This window comes from Primulina eburnea, chromosome 7, assembly GCF_022965805.1.
Source record: "Primulina eburnea isolate SZY01 chromosome 7, ASM2296580v1, whole genome shotgun sequence".
Lineage (NCBI taxonomy): Eukaryota > Viridiplantae > Streptophyta > Magnoliopsida > Lamiales > Gesneriaceae > Primulina > Primulina eburnea.
This window is the reverse complement of record NC_133107.1, coordinates 2,772,635-2,792,226: the sequence shown is the minus strand read 5'-3', so window position 1 is coordinate 2,792,226 and position 19,592 is coordinate 2,772,635. Positions and strand designations below refer to the sequence as shown.

Here is a 19,592-nt window from a genome sequence, read left to right as displayed (position 1 = left end):
GAAAAGAAAAACACTTCAAGCTCAAGTCATGTCAGTAGTGTATACAATTATATTATATACTAGTACATCGACGTACGCAACGCACGCGTTGTATGCTTGTATAATATTTTTTTATAATTCTTTTGATTCATATTTAAATGAGGATCAAAATATATTTATAAAAAATAGTGAAGAAATTGAAAAATAAAAGAATAAAAAAATGAACTCAGTGAAAATTGAACCTATAATATAAACACCAAGAAACAATGACTCTATCCGATGGACTACATATAACTTACATTAAAATTCTAACATTTAACTACATATAACTTGCATTAAAATTCTAACATTTTATTAGTATATATAATTATTAAAATATACTATGAGTTAATTAGTTAATTAGTTTAAGTGTCTCAAACTTAATAAAATAATATAAATTTCTAATTTAAAACAATATCATATTTGTGTTGAAAAAAACAATCCAATATATTTTAAAAAGTTATTTTTAAAAAATTAAATTTGACCAAGATTATGGATTGATATTCAATCTTCTTGAGATTATGTACTTTTGATGAATGCAATGTAAAGAGGAGGGAGAAACAAATGTCGTAGAAATGGTTATAACGTTGTGCAATTCTCCCTCGAAAATTCCACCCTCCTCCAAATCCTCTCATCGAAGCCAATAATCAATGGTGCGATTTGAACGAAGTTTTTAAAGCGAGCAATACCCCACTTGCTTCCCACTACTCTTAAACATCACTAAAGCAAAGCGTATAGAAACACCCCCATGATCACAGATCAGACAAATATTTCTTTACACATCGTTATTCACCCACATTCTTTTCTTCTTCCTAGAGAAAACCCGTTAGAAAAATTTAAAGGTTTTGCCCCACCGCTGCTCCAAAGTATCCATCTCCGTGTACCCTTTTCTTTATTGTGTGTATATATGCACACCAATTGACATGTTCTTTTACGCTTTCTCCGGGGAAATTCAGAAGGGTTTTGATGGTTCTATCAGTTTCAGAAGGAAAAAGAAGAAAAAAGAGAGGATTTTTAATGGTAGCTTGTTAATATGGCGAGTTCAAGTGGGACCAAAGATGTGGGCCCGCAAAGATCTATGTCGAGGAGGATGACAAAAATGGCCTCCATGGTGGAGGCAGGTGATGATAACACCACCGTGGACAGTGAGACAGTGCCATCGTCTCTTGCTTCCATTGCCCCTATCCTGCGTGTGGCGAATGAGATTGAGCCAGAGAATCGCCGTGTTGCTTATCTCTGTAAGATCGAGTATATATTGAAGTTTGAGCACACATACACGCGTACTATATTTTCATTTGGTTTATCTCGTCTGACTTGCTAGGATTGTAGTGTTTCATTTGTAGTCGGTACAAACCAATCAAATAATTGTTACCTAAATAGTGAATTAATGTCTTAGATTTGCGGACATCTAAGCAAATATTTGGCGTTAAATGATGTGTAAGAGTGAGATTCTTGCCATAGTTTGAACACGGATGGTTTGCAAATTCTCACCATTTTAAGACTAGTTTTTCCATTAAGTTGCTGTAAAGTTCAAGCATGTTGTAGGAAGGATGACCGTAGTTTTATATATTCAGCAGTTTTCAAAATTTTCCTACTTTAAGAGAACTTTAATAAACTTCGCGGCTTCGATAATTAATTGCATTTTTGTGTCTATTTGATTGCTATCCAAGATTCTCTCTGTAATTGCATTATTGGCATCTACTTGTTAAAATATGGTACTGCAATGTATAACATTCACAACCAGTTTTTTATTAGTTTGAAAAAATTATTATCTGACATATCCATCCCATACAGTTCGGTGCTTTTCTTTTGTTTTATTTAAGAAAACAATATTTGGTTCTTTCATTTATGAACTTAACATAATGCATAGGGTGATTACAGCTTGGTTCTTTCTGCTCTCTTTCAAAGGGAAGAATCCATTCTGTTCCTGCTAAATATCCTCTCGGCTCTCGATGAAGATCTGTTTGCTAGTTTTGCTGAGTCATTAATTGCTCTTCAATTTATCTTTTTTCTCATGTAAGTCCTTGATGTCACTGTAGAATATAGATAATTGGACTCCGATCCATGTCATGGAAAATGAACTTTAGATTAAATGCTGGTAAAGCCACAATAGATCCGTTTTGTCATTCCCAGCTGTCATTTTCACCCTCACTCACAATCATGTCCACTTCTACCTCTTGTTTGATTTTCTTTACTACTACTTAAAATAAGAAATCGACTAGACATGGGCAAATTTTTATCTTTTGAATCTGGAACCTTTTTTTTTAATTGAAACCATGCAAAAGAATTAACAGTGTATAAATTTTTATTATTCATTCCCTAATCAATATGTTCAGAAGTTAACTTGTTCTTCTTCTTGTTACATTTATTTGTAGGTCGCTTCCATGCATTTGAGAAGGCGCACCGAATGGATCCAACTTCAAGCGGACGGGGTGTTCGACAGTTTAAGACATATTTACTACATAGACTTCAAAAGGTGGGTCTGTAATGCTTAAGTTGGTTTTGGTATTCGCAATATTTAGAAACCAATAAAACTAATAGTCAAAAGAAGACTTAGAAGTGTATTCTGGTTGAAACTTAACCAACTCCATGTAGTTTCTTTTTAACGGCTGAAGTAAACGGAAGTTCCACAATCCCGAGTCATGTTCGTCATGTTCGCAAATTAGAATGTGTAAAATTCATTAGTTTTTTGTCATTTGGTGCGAATGATAAGACTCCGTGTCCTTGTCTAATCCAGCATTTCGCTTGAGTACTATGATTATTGGAGTTAAAAAAATAATTATGTTATACTTATGTATCAATATATTATCCCTATATTATAGATTCTTATAATTCAATCCTCTTGTCGTTTTGTGCGAATGATAAGACTCCATGTTCTTGTCTAAGGCAGCATTTCGCTTGAGTACTATGATTATTGGAGTTAAAAAAATAATTATGTTATTATACTTATATTTCATATATTATCCCTATATTATAGATTCTTATAATTCAATCCTACCACTAGTCCACTATTGTAATTTGACACATTATTATAATAAAATATCGTTTCTTATATAAAAAAAAGTAATAAGAGTTCAGTGTAGTATTTCATAATTATTTAATTTTTTTTTATATAAATATTTCAGTTAGTGGTGTCCTAATTTCAAATTTCCTAGGATATATAAAGTTGATGACAATGAATCACCAGAAAGAAATTTGCAAATATTTAATTTATATCAGACATTACAGAGTTATCTTGATACTTTCTATCTGATAAGCTTGATATAATCTTTTATTGGTTCAACTCTAATTTGTTCTTCTTTACTTCTTCAATTATCGCAGGAAGAACTTGAAACAGAACATATACTTGCTAATGATGATCCTAGAGAAATCCAGAAATATTACCAGAACTTCTGCAAGAAAAACATAAGAGAGGGCCAATATACAAAAAAACCGTGAGGCTTTACCTCTAACCAGTTCTATTTTTGATCCACATTTAAGGACTTATATGTCACTGTTTAATTATTGCTCCTTTTATTTTGTTTTTCTTTTTAAAGGGAGGAGATAGCTAAGATTTATCAGATTGCAACTGTGTTGTATGATGTGCTGAAGACAGTGGTACCTTCATCAAAAGTTGATAATGAGGTTTGATTTATGGTATTCTCTGTGATTCTCAAAATTTTGGAGTATTTTTTACTTCAGTATTCCATGATATATTTGCTCTTGATTAATACAATGTATGCAGACCCAAAAATATGCCAAAGATGTCGAGGAGAAGAAAGAGCAAAACGAGCACTACAATATTCTTCCCTTGTACGCTGTCGGAGTTGAGCCAGAAATTATGAAACTTCCTGAGGTTATATTACGAAATGCTCCTCAAATGTCGAGTATTGTTGATGTCTACAGATATCTATGTTCCTTTTACCATTAATTTTCTTGACCAGATTAAAGCAGCCCTCCGAGCAATTCGTAATATGGAAGGTCTTCCATCATTTCTAACTTCTACAGAGAAGGAGAGGCCCACCCATGACATTCTTGAATGGCTTGCTGTAATATTTGGTTTTCAGGTAAACTCAGGTAACTTAATTGTACAGCAAGATACATGTCTCGTGAGGATTTTGGTAGATGTATTTGACTACTTGTTAACAATAAGTTGTTTTTTGGCTACAATGAGCTAGATATGCAACTTGAGTTTTAAATGGTGGTAGTGAATTCACACCACGATGCCATCCATCTGGGTAATAATGGATGTATAGTGAACGCATATCTGAAAGGAAATAAACAAGGAGAATAACTAGACACGGTTCTGCTGTTATTAAGTTGGTTTTCTTGAATAAAAACTAGGGTACATGGTCACCTATTTATGTACATAAAGTTTTCTTAAATTGATAACCATTATCCCAAATTATTTGGTACAAAATAATATAATTTTTAATTTAGTTACCTTGATTAGTGTAGGTTTGATTAATAGTATTTATAGCTTGTTTGGTTCAAAAAATAAATCTAATTATCCAATTCCATGGGATGGAATTATTTACTATATGTTTTTTTATTAATAGTCTCATTTCATTCGTGCGAATATTAATCACATCAACTTGAAAAACAAAAAGAATAGAACCAATAAAGAATACTACACCTAAAAAAACAGAATAATCTACAAAGTATAAATACAGTCCTTCAAAGCATATATATAATATTATGATTTTAACAGGGATGGTTTCTTATTTTTATGTTTCTTTATCTTATTATCCATTCTATTGCATAATTTTGTGTCGTATTGTAATAAGCAATGGATATTTAAATTATCACGATCGATGTGATATTTTGAATATGCTTAAAAAACATTTCATTTTTTCTCATCCACTTTCCCACTGACCACTTCAGTGAAAATGATCTCGTTTATGTGGCTAAGCAGAGTGATACGAACGTGCCATGTAGCACCAGGAATTTGTTTCAATAAAAGCAGATTGAAATTGTCTTGTGACCTTACTTGTGTGCTATTCCTTCCAATGTTGGGGTAATCAAAAGAAATTGAATAGAAGACTAAATATACCCAAAATAAAGTAAAAACAAAATGAAAAGAAAAGGCAATAGGAAAAAGTAATGGTTAATCAATGTCTCGGGGATCTTGACTTTGGGGGACAACAATAAAATATTTATTCTAAAATTTAACTTCTATGGGAATTTTGACATAGTAAGTTTTAATCATCAGCATACTGACTTGAATCCGATGCAACTTTATTCATTTTTTCGTTTTGACATATTCATGAATTTGGCAGTTGATTACATATTTTTTGTTCATTGTTGGGTATTAAAGAAAGGAAATGTAGCAAATCAGCGGGAGCACTTGATATTGCTTCTTGCAAATATGGATGTAAGAAAGAAAAATCCTCATGGCTATGAGCAAGTAAGTATTTCATTCATCCTATTATTGCACCAATAAAATCAGATAATTATAATATGTTTACTGTCCCCTTGCCTCTATTTTTATGAGAACTGCATGCCTTTTCTTTTCTTTATGATGTATCTGGAATAATGATGATAAATGTTACTGCAGTTGGATGACGAAACGATCAAGGAATTGATGAACAAAATTTTTAAAAACTATCGGTCATGGTGTAAATACTTACATTTTGACCCAATTCTAGAGTAAGTTGAATTCTTTACAGCTACATTATCACCTCATACCAGGTGATGATAATCAATCTTATTCTAGCAGGTCTCCTCGGGATAGGAGGCAACAGGCACGACTTCTTTATATTGGACTTTATCTTCTGATTTGGGGTGAAGCTTCAAATATTCGTTTTATGCCAGAATGCATATGCTTTATTTTTCACCATGTATGTTCCTTTTCAGTAATTAACTATTACATCTTCCTCGCTATGGAACTATATATGTTGATAGTTTGTTTATAATGTCAAGAAAAGGGAAATATTATGTTGAAATATTATGTTACTTGCCTGTGTTGTTTTTAATCCGTACGTATATCATAGAATGTTAGTGCGCCATCCATGAGGCTCAGTGGCCTGGCTTCAAATTGGATATGATAATATGCTGCATTTTATATTGCTTGTTCTCATATAGAATTTTGCTCAGCTCGTGAAAGGGAGCTTGATGATGAAAATAAATTTATACACTCTCAATGGTTAACTCTTTATGGGAAGATAGTCATAAGAGTAATATTATGCTTTAAAATGACATCTTGACCACAGATTGTTGGCTTTGACGCGTTTGATATCACGTTATTTGATTTTGCATGTTTCCTGACATGCAACTTTTAACTATCATTAAAAAGGGTAGCTCCTTTCTTAAAATAATGAAATAGTAAACAAGCTAATGTTTAAACATCTCGAATATTTATTTTTATTTATGATTTCTATTTTTAATCAGTAAGCTGTCCACCACTTATTGGTTCTTTTGTGTTTGTCTTCTTTAATGGAAAATGTGACTCTCATTTCTTCTGCATACAAGATGGCAAAAGAGATGCATGGATTTCTGTTTGGCAATGTCCAACAAGTCACTGGAGATACATTTATAATAAATCCCAAAGGCGAGGAAGCATTTCTCAAGGAAGTTGTGACACCTCTTTATGAGGTTCTTCGAAAGGTACATCTTTACTTACCTACTTTTGGTCATATACATTGTTTTGCTTTCTAAATCAATAATCTTCATTCATGAAGGAAGCCAGTGGGAACAAAGATGGGAAAGCAAGCCATTCAACCTGGAGAAACTATGATGATCTTAATGAATACTTTTGGTGATTTAATGGATTATCAATCCTATCTTTCTAGTTTAGTAGATCTCTCATTCTTTGATTTACCTTTGTTGGTTCTTGACATTCCTTTTACTCCTTATACAGGAGTGGAAAGAGTTCAAAGCTAAAATGGCCATTGGATGGAAAAGGGGATTTTTTTGTGCATTCAGATACGGCTAAGCCAGCAAATAAGGTATTTTCTGCAATTTGTTTGCACATAAAAGAGAAGTATAAGGGTTTTCTTTTCATGTCTCGTCCTCATTTTTCTTTGCGTCTCTTATTTTATACTGAAACCACCCTAGATTACCTTCAGGTGCAGTTTGACATGGTTTCGTATGCAATAAGTAGGAATCTAGGAATTTTTAGATGTGTCCTGAACCATTGATTTCAACATGCTGTTTTGTAGCAAAGTTAACTTTCCATGCATGTTTATTTGATGAACAACACATTCACTTAACTTCGATGTTCAATTCTTATTCGATAACAAGTAAGCTGCCTTTCCTGATATCTTGCATGTTGCTTCCTTGTCTTTGTTATTGATCTAGTTACATGAAAACTAACTTTCAAGAAAAAAACAGAAAAAAAGATTGCTGCTCAATCACATAACATTCTTATGAGAGTGTTACTTCACTTGTTACTGCCTATATACTATTCTATCTGCTAAAATGAAGAGCATACTGATTTCATTAGTCTCGCAGAAGGATAACCAGCCTGTGGGAAAACCCAAGACAAATTTTGTTGAAGTTCGTACATTTTGGCACCTTTATCGGGACTTTGACAGAATGTGGATTTTTTTTATATTGGCTCTCCAGGTACTTCAATTTCATACATCTTTCTGTTAATCTTCCATGTATGGATTTGTTGGCTTATATTTATCTTAATTGATGTTATGTTGATCAGCTCTAAGAAAACTTCCCTTGCATTCAAATCATAGAGCACAACCGAAGAAGGATTTTTGGTAGAAGAATAGGAGGAAAAAAGGTTTTGGAATCTAATTAGATTTTAATTGATGCCTTTTAATGGAAACATCTAGAACAAATAACTTCATCAGGGAGATGATGGGTGCCTGAGAGATGAAGAGGGATGAGCAATAATTAAGAACAAATAACTTCATCAGGGAGATGATGGGTGCCTGAGAGATGAAGAGGGATGAGCAATAATTAAGAACGTAAAAAATTTCTCTCTATCGATTTTAAGCTATGTTGGATCACTGGATGACCTGGTCTAGAATCTCCATCCTTATTACAATTGTTTTTTTTTTATATCTGGATTTGCATTTTATGGTTTGTATATCAGGTTAGATTTGTTGTTTGACCTGCTATAATTTGTGAAGTGAGGATTGGCATGTGCTTATGCTTAGTGAATGGGGTTGTAATAGAATGAAATGAAGATTTGTATCAGCTGTTTCTGTTAAAGGGTATTCGAGTAAAACGGCAAGAAATCCACCCTTGTAACTTCATATCCTATTATATTTATTTAGCATCTTCGGTTGTGGACCCCATCTAAATGGTGCAACATTATGAAAGCTTGTAATTTGATTATTTTATTCATTAATATGTTTTGAGTCGCTATTTTTTTCTCGATTTTTACTTGGTTGGTTGGTTGGTGTAGATATGAACCCCCCTTTATATTTCAGGCGATGATAATAATTGCATGGCATCAGCGTGGATCCTCAAGTGTTCTTTTCGATGATGTTGTCTATCGAAGTGTTTCAAGCATATTTGTCACCGCAGCCTTTTTAAATTTTTTGAGAGGTACTTGTGATAATCTTTTATGTGTTCACTGTTGTGTCCATGACTCCATGTTCAGAATTTATCCTGGAAGCGGAAGAGCTGCTGAAAATCTTTTTATTTTTTTTGTCTATACGTTCTGTCTCTTTGATATTTTGATTTTTGTTTCTTCTATCTCTGACTAAAGTCTCTAATCAGTGTCAGTTATTTTTCCAGTTGTGTTTTAACAGACTAAAGAGTGTCTTCCACTATAGCTGTAATAAAATTCACTACAAGTCTACCTTTCTTTACTGCAGCTGTCCTGGATATAGTCCTTAGTTTTAAGGCCTGGAGGAGCCTAAAGTCATTCCAGATACTCCGGTATCTCCTGAAATTTATAGTTGCTGCATTTTGGCTAGTGATCATGCCAGTTACTTATTCAAGATCTTTTCAGAATCCATCGGGGCTACTGAAATTCTTCAATAATTTGGGAGCAGATTGGCAGAGCCATTCATTGTATTATTACTGTGTTGCAATTTATTTAATACCAAATATATTAGCTGCCTTTCTGTTTCTATTTCCTTTCCTGAGGAGATCCATGGAACGTTCAGATTGGCGTATTATTATCATGTTGATGTGGTGGGCTCAGGTATGTTTCTTTGCAAATCTATGCTATTGATGAAATTGATGTTTTAGTGGATAATTTCGAGTGTCATCACTGTATTTTTAGCCGAAGCTATATGTTGGAAGAGGCATGCATGAAGACATGTGTTCTCTTCTAAAGTAAGAAGCATATGGATAAGAAGATCTGAACAAGTTCAAGTTCATCTTTCCTAGTTTTGCCTAATTTTATCTGTAACCTTCTTTATGTTTAGATACACACTCTTTTGGATTACACTGCTAATAAGCAAGCTAGCATTCAGCTTTTATGTTGAGGTAATATCTTTCTGTATTGTAGGAGTTTCATATTTTATTTCTTTGATATATCGAGCAACACTTGGTGAGTATTGGACTTTTTTCATTCTTATAGCATTGAATATGTATTTCTCTCAAGCCATAGGCTTCTACCCTAGGCATTATGTTCCTGAAACTAAAACTGTTCTCTAGCTGTTTCTGAGCATTATTTCACTTCTGCTTGTACCACGATGGAAACTTTATGTGGCATATTCATTGTTTCTTGAAGATAGAATTATTCATTGTTTATTGAAGATAGAATTGTACATACAAAGATTGATGATGTCAAGAGAGAGCATCTTCAATGAATTTGGGGGGATGACGTGAAATCTGGACAATCGCTTAGGCCTATTTTGCTTTCTGTACTGAACAGACAGATATAGAGTCTTCTGAGATTACTTGTATTCATCATATTTTTATATGAATCAATATACAAGGTTTCTCGCTCCAAGTAAGCTGGTGTGGATTGGAGAATTCATGGAGAAGCTCAAAATACTTTTTGTAAATATGTATTTTGACTCTCAGTTCTAGTGTCCAAAACCAGGAATAAAATAAACAAGTTTAATTTTACACTCAATTACAGGTTCTGACTTTAAATTTGACATACCAGCTTACTTTTTCTTATGAGATCAAGGCTTGATCTACCTGCATAGTGCATATTGTATTCAATTCTTTTGTTTCGGTTTCCAGACATAAGCATGTCTTAGAATGGGGAGGATTCTTTTTAAATGCACACTCAAGATCTTGTATTTTTGTGTTAAAAATGTGTTGTATCAGTTTTATTCATATTTTTAACACCTTCTTTTTTATCTGATTAGATATTGCCATTAATTGAACCAACAAAGACCATCATGAATCTCACTGTCAGTAGCTATGATTGGCATGAATTTTTTCCTAATGGTAATTTCTTTGCCGCTTGGAAAAAATATTATTTGCACTTTCATGAATTTTTCCTAATGGCAACTTCTTTTCCGCAAGAAAAATTTATTGTTTGTTACTTTCAAGATTGTGATGGAATCAATTTGCTTTTGTTACATGATGCAGTTACCCATAATATTGGTGTTGTTATTGCAATATGGGCTCCAATTGTTTTGGTACGTAATAAAACATATATCAATGTGAAAATTTATTCCCGAAATGCGAATTTATATCATATCAAATGATTACTTGCATTTAGGTCTATTTTATGGATACCCAAATATGGTATGCCATTTTCGCAACTCTTGTGGGTGGGATACATGGAGCATTCAGTCATCTTGGAGAGGTAAAGGGTTCTTATTTTATAATTTGGTTTGATATTGTTAAAATCTGTTTGTTTGCTGTCATGCTTAGTTACAGAACTCATTGAGTGCTTTACAGAGTGGAAAAGATGATGTTCATGGTTAACTTTGCTGTCATACTAATTTTTCTCTGTCTTTCTTCCTCTCTTTCTCTCCCCCCAAATTGTAGATCCGGACACTTGGTATGATAAGGGCTAGATTCGAATCTGTTCCGTCAGCTTTCAGCGAGCGCCTTGTTCCATATTCCAAAGAGGAAGCCAGACAAAATCTGCAGGTAATAAAATTTGTGCGTGTTCTCATGATCATTGGATGGTTTGAATATATCTATTTAGGTATGCGAGAAACATATTTCATGGTCGTTATTCTTTATTTAATATCTCACAAATCATTTTCTGTCTTTTGTGATTTGTCTATTGAAATTTACACCTATGTACTCTTTTGCTGGTTGATGTGTAAGCTGTTATGGCAGGATGACACGACAGAAAGGATAAGCATTGCAAAGTTCTCGCAAATGTGGAATGAATTTATACTATCTATGAGAAACGAGGATTTGATCAGCCACAAGTTGGTATTTTGATTTCTTGTTGTCAGCATGTTTTAAAACCTAATTGTTGGAAAGTTTATCTCTGCATCAAATTTTCAGGGAAAGAGACCTGCTTCTTGTTCCATATTCATCTGGTGAAGTCTCTGTTGTCCAGTGGCCTCCTTTCTTACTTGCTAGCAAGGTGAAATTAGTTTGGTTCCCCCTTATTGAACTGTCAAGTGCTTTTCTTCTCTACTCATTACTTCATTTTGCGAGTAGATTCCAATCGCATTAGACATGGCAAAAGACTACAATGAGAGGGAAGATGCTGATCTCTTCAAGAAAATTAAGACTGACGATTTCATGTATTTTGCAATTATTGAATGCTATGAGACACTGAGGGACATCCTAATTGCCCTTCTGGTGAATGACGGGGAAAAGAAGTAAGAGACATGATTGGTTAACTTTCCTTTTGCCCCATAAACTCTTAATGATCCTGAATTTATGATTATATTTGTTCATGGACAAGGAAATCTAGTGTTATCCTTGATGAAATAGTTTTTTATTTTATTGAATCTTTGTCCATTTTTAGAGTTATTTGGAGAATATGTCGTGAAGTGGAAAGGAGCATTGGGAATCAAAGATTCTTGAAGGAATTTCGGATGAGTGGCCTGCCTTTGCTAAGTGATAAATTGGATAAATTTTTAAACCTTCTTGTAAGTTTGATTATTGAAGTGTCTTCTTCACCAAATTCCTTATGGAAATCAATTTTTGTCTTGCCATTTCTGTGTTACAAATGTTGTATGTTTGCAGATGGAAGAAAATGGAGATGATCAGTCATATAGATCTCATATAATTAACACTTTCCAGGATATTATAGAGATTATCATCCAGGATGTGATGAATAATGGCCATGAGTATGTATCTCTGTCGATAATGTTAACTGCTTTCTTTATAACAGTTTACTTTCAATGTTTTTAGATGTACTATTTCCTTTCTTCTGTCAGGGTTCTGAAGGAAGTTTATACATTTCAAGAAAATAACAAAAAAGAGGAGAAGTTTCAAAACATAAACATTGATCTCTTACATAGCAGGTCGTGGAGGGAAAAGGTATTGGGCCGTCACTTTGATAAATTTCACAATTCTATTTTGATATTTTCTTTTATTAATTTTTCTTTGTTTTTGGAAATTTTTTCCTTATGTTTTAAATATTGTGTAGGTTGTCAGACTTCATTTGCTTTTGACAGTGAAAGAATCAGCAATAAATGTGCCCATGAATTTAGAAGCTCGTCGACGCCTGACTTTTTTTGCCAATTCCTTATTTATGATAATGCCTAGAGCCCCAAAAGTTCGTAACATGCTCTCTTTTAGGTCAGTTCTCAACCAGAAAGCCTCACATTTCTTGTGTGCTGACTCACATTTCAATGAATTTGATATGTTCAAGGAAAACACTGTAATTTATTAATTACGCAGCTAAATTTTATCCTGTTAAGAGGTGTGGCTTCATGAGAAGTCTTCAAGTCTTGGGCCTCAATTCGAATGTCCTTGGTATTTTTGATGTTGCGCAAAGGATCCACACTCTAACTAATGTGGACTAAATATTGTTTACCTGATAGATATAGATATAACAAAGATGTATCATTTACCTTGGAAAGCTAGACATCATTGATTTAGTCAATAGGATTTTGGAAAGGAAACAAATTAGATACGAGAAATATAATTTAAAACCTCAAGTCTGTTTTTTTCCATTTGAAATCATACGAATGATATATAGGACGTGGTAAAAATTTCGGGCAAAATACATGCATTTCTGTATTAAGTTGCACAATTGATTGATTCTTTTAAATATGTACTTCTTTACTGAATTTTTTGAAAAAGTAATGTTGCTAGACTTTTTTGGTAAGATTGTGAATGATTTAGTGACACGTGGGGCGAGGAAAAATGGTGGATATTAGTAACTTGAATTACATGAAGAATGTGGGAATGGAATGTATTTATTAAATCCTATCATTTTAATCTAGTTATCATATGATTTTGGTGCTATGTTTAGTGAATTCGCTTTTGATGTACCGAAAATAGTTTTTAAAAGGTCTGACATCTCAATAAATATGTATATATGAGATGTTTTTGTAGTATTTTATATAAAGCTTATAGTTCATTTAGAATTTTAGAAACAAAAAATATGTCAGTATTTCTTAGACTGGATTATCTGAGCAGTCTTTGATTTCTGGAGGAACCTTGGGTTGTTATGAACGTGAGAATTGACAATTTTGCCCAAGATCTTGTCATTCAAACAACAAAGTGGCATATAACGGTTTTAGAATCTTACATGCACTCTGACAAATGAGACTTTGTTTGCTTTTTTTAGGATCACATTACCCTACCCTTTGGCGCTTGATGATGCATCACCTAAATATTTTATTCCATTGTTATGTGTGCAATTAGAAGTTTTGATTGTAAATTTCATTCAATTGAAATGCGTCAGTTTGAAGAAATATTTTGTGCTTCTGTAGAAGAGTTTGGTCAAACTATATCGCAGAAGATGAAAAGTGTCCCCATTATGCCGCGACTTCATCTTTTACCAGTTTATGTGAATTGGAAATGTATTTTAAGGATTTTTTATCTGTTAATGAATAACTTTAATTTCTATATTATATGAGAAACATAATAGTAACGATGAACGGTCATTCGCTATTCTCGTAAAAGTTCAATGTCATTTATATTCCTCAGTATTTTGACACCATACTATAAAGAAGAGGTTCTTTATTCGACCGACGAGCTTAACAAGGAAAATGAGGACGGCATAAGTATTCTATTTTACCTCCAGAAAATATATCCGGGTGAGTTTTGGATTCTTCACTTCTGTGCTTTAGATTATCATTATGGCTATTGTAATATACTCTTGCACTGCTGACTGTCTCATTAAAAGACGAGTGGAAAAACTACGAGGAACGGATCAATGATTCGAAATTGGTTTATGCCGGGAAAGACCAGGCAGAATTGGTTCGTCAATGGGTATCTAACCGGGCTCAGACTCTATCTCGGACAGGTCAGTCAATTATTGGCTTTACATTTAAAAATAATAAGGTTACAATGCTTTTGTTTTGGCCATTAATTCTATGTTTTTCTTGTTGGAACACCAGTTAGAGGGATGATGTACTATAGGGAGGCTTTGGAACTTCAATGCTTTTTGGATTTTGCTGATGATAAGGGTTGGTGGATCTCTTTCTCTAATCTTTTAACTGTAAATTTTCACTATTTTTGGGTTTCTTTTTATAAGCTTTCAATTGGTGCAAAGTCATAGGTTAACCAACATTTCATGGTTCTTATCCAGCTATTTTTGGTGGTTATCGGGCAATTGATAAAAATCAGAGTGACTACAGGATACTCAAGGAACAAGCACAAGCTTTGGCCGATCTGAAATTCACCTATGTAGTGTCTTGTCAAGTTTACGGTATGCAGAAAAAATCCAGGGATATTCGAGATCAGCGCTGCTATGCCAATATTTTGAATCTAATGCTGACGTAAGTTTCAATCTAAGAAATGACTCAATTTTGGAAATATCGATATAGTTTTTACAAATTTTCAGATAAATCCTTGTAGGCATGCATCTCTTCGTGTTGCTTATATAGATGAGAGGGAAGAGACAGTCAATGGAAACTCTGAGAAGATTTATTATTCTGTCCTGGTCAAGGGAGGGGACAAGTTGGATGAGGTATGAAGTTCACCATGACTAGGCCTTCTGCAAAGAAATTTTTTGGTGGAAAGAAATAAAGGATCTGTGAACTCTAGTTCAACTATGACTCATCTTTTTGCTTGCTTTGTTGATGTCTAAATGCCTTGTTGCCAGGAAATATATCGTATCAAGCTTCCCGGTAATCCAAAAATTGGTGAGGGTAAACCTGAAAATCAAAATCATGCTATTATTTTTACTCGTGGAGAAGCTTTGCAGACCATAGACATGAATCAGGTCAGTGTAATTTTCTTTGTCGACATACAAGATTGGAAATTGGTTTGGGTGAGTATCTACCGAAAAAAACCTTTTTTTTTACGTTCAAAACAAAAATACTCGGGAGATGCTAGTATGAATAAACTCATGGGAGACACTTCTTAATTTTTAACACTCGAGTGATGCCGGTACCGATATTCTTTCCAGCAGCTGCTGTTAATTTTTGTCGGGTAGCAACAGTTGTCCCTGTTGTTCTGTGTGGCAGTCTGTGGTAGAACGAATAATAAGGCGATGTTTGGATTGCTACTGTAGTAATACCAAACTACTTTTAGAAGGTCTCAATTCAAACAAAGAACCTATCTTAACGATGTAACATTAGTAAAATTATAATAATAAAAAATGATATTCATTTTCTCCCAAATGGATTCTATGATAGAATCCAGGCAAGGCTAATGGATGTAGCATAGCAGTATTGTCGACAATTGGCTCTCTTTTCTCCTGCTGGAGGGGAAATAGATCTTATATTATAACTGTCCATCTAAATGAACATAATTCTATCAATAATTTTTATTCCTCAGGATAATTATTTTGAGGAAGCTTTCAAGATGCGTAATGTGTTGGAGGAATTTTTAAAAACTCATCATGGACAAAGAAGGCCCACAATATTGGGTATAAGGGAGCATATTTTCACTGGAAGGTTTGTTTTTGGATTCACAGGGCTGCTCTATATCGACTAATAGGTATGGTAAATTTGTACTTGATTGACTCCTTTCTTTTTATCACAGCGTTTCTTCACTCGCCTGGTTCATGTCCAATCAAGAAACTAGTTTTGTCACCATTGGTCAAAGAATTTTGGCAAACCCTTTAAGGTAAATGGTTTTCCACAACAGCCAATTTCTTTAACATTGCGGCATTATAACTTTGTTTGTGATGTATCAATTCAAATGAAATTTTCATTCTTGGTTTGTTAACTTGATGTTGTCGATGCTTCTAAATGCTTCAGATAGTGTCTTAACTCTTAAGCTTGTCCTGCATTCTGGTGTTGATTTTGCTGATGATTGTTGATCTGCACCTCATGGTTTTAAGGCTAGTCTGAACTCAATTAAATTTTGGTGATATATTTTTGTTTTCAATATCACATTTTTCTTAAACAGGGTAAGGTTCCACTATGGGCATCCTGACATTTTTGATAGACTCTTTCATTTGACAAGAGGGGGCATAAGCAAAGCTTCGAGAGTAATAAACTTGAGTGAAGATATATTTTCTGGTGATTTTATTTTTAATTTTCTTTAAAGTTGTGCTTGGATTGATGAATTTCAAATTCCATGACTTGCTTGGAATTTGGATGAATAACATTAAAGTGAAAATCCACTCCATATCAAGTTATGCAATTTCAATAATTTTTTTAGTAAAAATCCAATCCTTAAATCCATCAATCCAAGTGCAATCTAAGTTACTTTTTTGTTATTTAACTTGTTGATTGAGTTACTTTCTCTAGGTTGCTACTTAACTTTATTGCTTTCTCTAGGTTACAATTCAACTTTACGTAGGGGCTATGTAACACATCATGAATACATTCAAGTAGGCAAGGGCCGAGATGTTGGTATGAACCAGATATCTCTTTTTGAGGCAAAGGTTGCAAATGGCAATGGTGAGCAGACGCTTAGCCGAGATGTCTACAGACTTGGACGTCGCTTTGATTTTTATAGAATGTTGTCCTTCTACTTCACCACTGTGGGCTTTTACTTCAGTAGTATGGTATACACAAGATTACTCACACTTCTTATCATGCTTTCTCAAATTATATGTCGTTCGATGCTCATTGTTGCTAATATCAGCAGTTACTTAAATTAGCTTTAATATTAGATTTATCAATATGAAAATTCACAAGTGAACAGAGGTCGTATTTGGATTTGTGAAAATAATTCGAGGAAATGATTCAAATGACTCAATTTTGTAGGAATTTGAAATGCATTTTATTACTTAATAAACAAATATAAGGAGAGGGATTTCAAATTTGTGGATATCAAAATTACCTAAATAAGTGGGATGCATTTTATTCTTGGTTTTAAAATCCTTTTATTTTTAATCATCCCATCCAAATGTATCCAGAAGTTGTATTTGGATGGAAAGATTTGATTTGAAAAAAGATATTTGATTCGAGGAATGATTTAGAAAATGACTTTTAAATGACACCATGTTGAATGTATTTGGAATCCATCATAATCAGGGTTAAAATTGAAAGAATATGAATTCTCTAAACCAAAATTTACCAAACAACTATTATATATTGAAACTCATGGAATTTCAACGACTCAATCCATATACGATCTAAGCTACTTGTTTAATCTCCTTAGATAATCTTGTTGAAGTATATCCCCACCTTCCCTTTTTATGAAGAACATTGGCGATCAGTGATATAATCCAAGTGCCAATCTGTCTGATCAAGTTGTGTCCTTGCATTTTCCATCATTTGCGTCTTATTAAATCAACCTTAATTAATTTGGGTTCGACCTGGAAATTTCCAGGTTACTGTTCTTACCGTTTATGTGTTCTTATATGGACGCCTATATATGGTCTTGAGTGGGTTGGAAAGACGAATTCTAGAGGATCCATCTTTGCGTCAGAGTAAAGCTCTGGAGGAGGCTTTGGCTACCCAGTCCTTCTTTCAGCTTGGCTTGTTGCTTGTGCTACCTATGGTGATGGAAATTGCTCTCGAAAGAGGATTTCGCACTGCTATTGGTGATTTCATAATCATGCAACTGCAGCTGGCGTCTGTATTCTTCACATTTCAGCTTGGGACTAAAGCCCATTATTATGGCAGAACTATTCTGCATGGAGGCGCCAAATACCGAGCCACCGGTCGTGGTTTTGTTGTTTTTCATGACAAGTTTGCTGATAATTACAGAATGTATTCTCGTAGTCACTTTGTAAAGGGTTTAGAGCTTTTAATACTGTTGATAGTTTATGAGCTCTACGGACATTCTTATCGCAATTCATCGCTGTACTTCTTCATCACCTTTTCAATGTGGTTCCTCGTTGCTTCCTGGTTATTTGCACCTTTTATTTTTAATCCATCCGGATTCGAGTGGCAAAAAACAGTGGATGATTGGACGGATTGGAAAAGGTGGATGGGAAACCGTGGTGGGATTGGGATCTCTCCTGATAAAAGCTGGGAATCCTGGTGGAATGAAGAACAAGAACACTTGAAATACACAAATATGAGGGGTATAATTCTTGAGATTGTCCTTGCATTCCGCTTTTTCATTTACCAATTCGGGATCGTGTACCAGCTTAAGATATCACATGGAAGCAAGAATATCTTGGTAATAGCTGTTATTGCAATCTCTTTTTTGTTCTGTTATTCTAATATCTATTTTGTTATTTTCTTCTGCTTTTCATCCTTCTCTTCTCTGTTTCCCGTCATCGCTTTTTCTTGCTATCATCACCACAGGTTTATGGCCTTTCTTGGTTTGTTTTGTTAACCGCTCTTCTGGTCTTAAAGGTAAGCCTTTATCTCCTCAGTTCTTCGCCACCTCTACGTTAACACAAATATTCACTGGCTTTTATAACCATTTTTTTTTACAACAGATGGTGTCAATGGGTAGACGAAGATTTGGTACCGACTTTCAGCTTATGTCCAGGATTCTAAAAGCGCTTTTGTTCCTTGGATTTGTATCGGTTATGATTGTACTATTTGTGGTGTGTGATCTAACTGTTAGTGATATATTTGCCGCTCTCTTGGCCTTCATGCCCACTGGTTGGGCCCTTATTCTGGTAAGTTTCATATGCTATCGACAGTTTATTGATTTGACAGGCAAGTTCTGGTACTTACTTTTCATATTTACAGATTGCTCAAGCATGTAGGCCGTGTTTAAAGGGTATTGGGATATGGGATTCGGTGATGGAGCTGTCTAGAGCGTATGAAGCCATAATGGGGCTCATTATCTTCATGCCGGTGGTTGTGTTATCTTGGTTCCCCTTCGTATCCGAATTCCAGACGAGGCTTCTTTTCAATCAAGCTTTCAGTCGAGGACTACAGATTTCGATGATTTTGGCTGGGAAGAAAGACAAGACACCATCTAGTTGATTTTTCTTATTTTTACACTGTATCTTGTTCGAACTTTGGATCGATGATAAATAGATGGAGCCTGATTTGGTAATATAGAGTTATGTCTGTTGTTTCTGTCTTCCTGTTAGGATATAAAATGTATTAGAATAAAAAAGATATTAATAGAGTGAATAAACACTTTAAAATATTTTATGATTAAAAGAGCTATAATAATTTGTTTTTGAAATGTTAAAAGATTACCGAGCAACGAGAAAATAAACCGAGTTTGTAAACTAAAAATAATATCTGAAATCGATTAAATATTTTGTAAAAGATATGAAAGTTGGATGTATAAAAATAGTTTGGTAAAACACT

At 34.0% G+C, this 19,592-nt stretch overlaps 1 protein-coding gene across 1 annotated transcript; it reads left to right on the top strand.

Annotated features, from left to right (window-relative positions):
- Positions 1–584: 584 nt before the first annotated feature.
- LOC140836593 (callose synthase 7-like) lies at positions 585–19,329 on the top strand. Its single transcript, XM_073202228.1, has 42 exons — positions 585–1,256; positions 2,394–2,494; positions 3,340–3,452; positions 3,555–3,642; positions 3,743–3,853; positions 3,942–4,064; positions 5,315–5,404; positions 5,555–5,646; positions 5,717–5,837; positions 6,469–6,603; positions 6,678–6,754; positions 6,857–6,944; positions 7,450–7,563; positions 8,388–8,505; positions 8,778–9,109; positions 9,191–9,243; positions 9,336–9,396; positions 10,233–10,314; positions 10,459–10,508; positions 10,592–10,678; positions 10,864–10,968; positions 11,164–11,258; positions 11,338–11,419; positions 11,497–11,660; positions 11,810–11,933; positions 12,031–12,134; positions 12,225–12,327; positions 12,437–12,588; positions 13,948–14,057; positions 14,147–14,266; positions 14,361–14,429; positions 14,552–14,741; positions 14,821–14,932; positions 15,068–15,187; positions 15,745–15,863; positions 15,952–16,035; positions 16,321–16,433; positions 16,695–16,924; positions 17,695–18,492; positions 18,621–18,671; positions 18,758–18,943; positions 19,017–19,329. The coding sequence occupies exons 1-42, from the start codon at positions 1,052–1,054 to the stop codon at positions 19,254–19,256; spliced, it is 5,712 nt and encodes a 1,903-aa protein (XP_073058329.1). The 5' UTR covers positions 585–1,051; the 3' UTR covers positions 19,257–19,329.
- The last annotated feature ends 263 nt before the right edge of the window (positions 19,330–19,592 follow it).